At 37.2% G+C, this 2,854-nt stretch overlaps 1 protein-coding gene across 1 annotated transcript; it reads right to left on the reverse strand.

Annotated features, from left to right (window-relative positions):
• Window positions 1–578: 578 nt before the first annotated feature.
• LOC306774581 (group XIIB secretory phospholipase A2-like protein) lies at window positions 579–2,854 on the reverse strand (the record flags this gene model as incomplete). The annotated part of the gene is made up of 4 exons (XM_079264680.1): window positions 579–697; window positions 823–988; window positions 1,824–1,912; window positions 2,587–2,854. The coding sequence occupies 4 exons, from the start codon at window positions 2,852–2,854 to the stop codon at window positions 579–581; spliced, it is 642 nt and encodes a 213-aa protein (XP_079120806.1).

The raw sequence follows: 2,854 nt of genomic DNA on the forward strand, positions 1-2,854 counted from the left end.
ACACACACACACACACACATATATATATATATATATATATTAATAAAAAACTTAAAAGTGTAATTAATTAGCAGACAGATGTATATTTAATCCAGGAATGTTTAGCTTTTGTAGTTTGCCAACAAAGTGATTTAGTCAGACATCTCGAATAAATACTCAATTTTCCTTTTTGTTCAACCATACTTTATGCTATTATTAAAAATTACATAAACATAAACTACTTTGTTTAGTTGGCCTAATATTATATCAGTTAGTGAATGATGCCAGTCATTTGTTGACTGTACTATTTCATAATATTATGGCAGACGAACTACAACATGCAAACACATTTAACATACACTGTTTATTCTTTATGATGTAATAAAGCTTTTCATTCAACAGTTCAGTTTCTTGAAAAAAACAAAACAAAACATGTCCTGTGGAACTTTTAACAATAACAAATTACTTAATGAAGCAAAAACTTTCAAATAAATTACTCAAGTTGTCACAGCCTCAGCTGCACCACTACAACTCAGAGCATCGTCTCCAAAAGCGTGGCTCTAGTTGATTCTGTTTCATAAATAAAAGGATGTTAGTGTCTAAAGTTCGTCTTTCTCCTCTCCTTGGCAGTAGCAGGCCGCCCTCTGGCTGTTCATGTAGGGTCTGCAGCCAAGTGTCCACACCGTGTTGAATAAAGTGTCTGCCACAGTTTCACATGCTGAAAACAAAACAGAAACATCAGTCTGAGATGACACATTTCACTAATTTTTACTCAGAATAAAACAAGTTGAAACAAGAGAATCGTGTCATGTTACTAAAGGAAAAGGTAAACTGGTTACCAACCTTCGACTTTTGACACAAAGCCGAGGCTTTTCTTCAGGTCTGAGCAGATGCTGTGGAGGCACCAACGGAATTTGGAGTCGCATCGGTACTTATTGGAGCCGCAGGTGTCATAACAGATATCCAGCTGATTGCAACACTTGGTCATGGCAGGGATGCCCACATCCATCTGACACACAACCAACACAAACAGTTAATGTAGCGAAGAAGCGTGGATCAAACATTAAAGAAGCACCAATCCAGTCACCAAATCCATAGAAACAGTCACATTAAAGCAAACAGATGACTGATTTTTTTTACACATCACTAGTAGCCAGTAGGGCTGTGACATATCATTTTGTCCCGATTTGATTTGATTCTGATTTTTTTGGGTGCCGATTCGATTTAAATTGCAATTCTCACAATTCCTCCATATTTTTGTAGATTAAAAACAAACAAAAAAAAAGCGCATTTATTTTGCTCATCATTTTTATTGATTTCAATCAGAACAAAACAACACAGTGGCCAAACAATCATTCTGCTGTTATAATGCCCAAGAAGACAAATAAAAAGATCAATAAAAACAATAAAAATGACAAAAAAAATTTTTATAATGGATTATTTTTTATTTATTTTAAAAAAAAATTGATTTTTTTTAACAAAAAAAAAGTCAATTTTAAAATTGTCAAGCAAAAAATCCCGATATTCAATTTTTCAATTCGATTTTCTCACCCCTATTAGCCAGTGAAGATAGCATCAGCACAACCAAACATGTTCTTTTAGTTTATGAAATAAAGACTTTCCGATGCCAAGACTTTCAGTTTTTCACCAAATGATAGAAGAAGCATCGAATCACTATATAATAATTTAAAATATTTTCTTATAAGATATTATATTTAACACTATAATAGTAGAAAGTGTTGGATGCTGAGAATAATGCTGCCTGATGCAAAGCCAAAGCTGCAAACTGAAGATGGCTGACTCAAACTGCATATTTATTTTTGCTCCTTTAGAAAGATGCATACCCCTTCTGGAACAGGAAGACCAAAGAAATAAGTACTGCATCCGTCAGGCTCAGGCATCGTGTAGCCAGGTCGAGGAAGAGGAGCTTTGCCTGAGAGAGAAACCATGATAAAAGTGATAAAATGTAGGTCACGTTTGACAACAGACCAGTAGAACTGAACAGGATTATATGGTAAACTTGCGGGTTTAAAACAGACATAAAACATTTCTGACCCATTCTCTGATCACTGCACATAACCTCTATTATCAGTCAGAGGTCACATTTTCAGGCCTCCGCCCTGATAATAGTGGATAGTGACTGAATAACTGGGTAAATCCATTGGATTACTGGAGCAGGACTAGAACTCACTTTGTGATTTATTACAGAGCAGCAGATATTTCACTGAAATGTAAGCCTTGATTAAAAACTTCAATCTGCAAAGTTTGAATGAATCACATTAAAGATTTATACTGATATTTACTGGAGTCAATGGCCACATTTACTAAACTGCAGCACAGGTTCTGAATGTGCTTACGGCAACATGCTGGTGTTTGTTTAGTGACTAAACATGAGACTAAACTTTAGTCTCGTGGTCTGTTGCAAACTTTGTGAAAATGTGGTTTCAACATCCTGCCATGATGTACAAAACGTCGACTGCATCTTATCTGTGTGTCCTGCTAAAACTTACTTCTCAGTTGCAACTGAAAGACTTCAAGTTTCTGTGTTAAGGGTCAAAATACGCCTCAAGATGAATATGTTTTTACATCAAACATGGCTTGACTTACCATATCTGCAGCGGTATTGGCACACTCCGTCTCGTCCACCCATAAACTCCAGCATTGAGTCAAAGTAGCCGCTGACGGCCTCAAAGCCGCCTCTGAGGGAGTTCATTCCCCAATCCTCATCGTTTTCACCCTCTGCCTGCTGGTTATCAGACGCTTCCCCGAATGGTGGTGCTGGAGCTGCTGCAGGGTCAGCCTCCTCACTGACACCACTATGGATAAAAAGGCCAAGCAGGACCAAGAGGGGAACAAGAAAGGCCCTGCGGGTCAT

This window comes from Telmatherina bonti (genome assembly GCF_933228915.1).
Source record: "Telmatherina bonti genome assembly, chromosome: 3".
In the NCBI taxonomy this organism is placed as follows: domain Eukaryota; kingdom Metazoa; phylum Chordata; class Actinopteri; order Atheriniformes; family Telmatherinidae; genus Telmatherina; species Telmatherina bonti.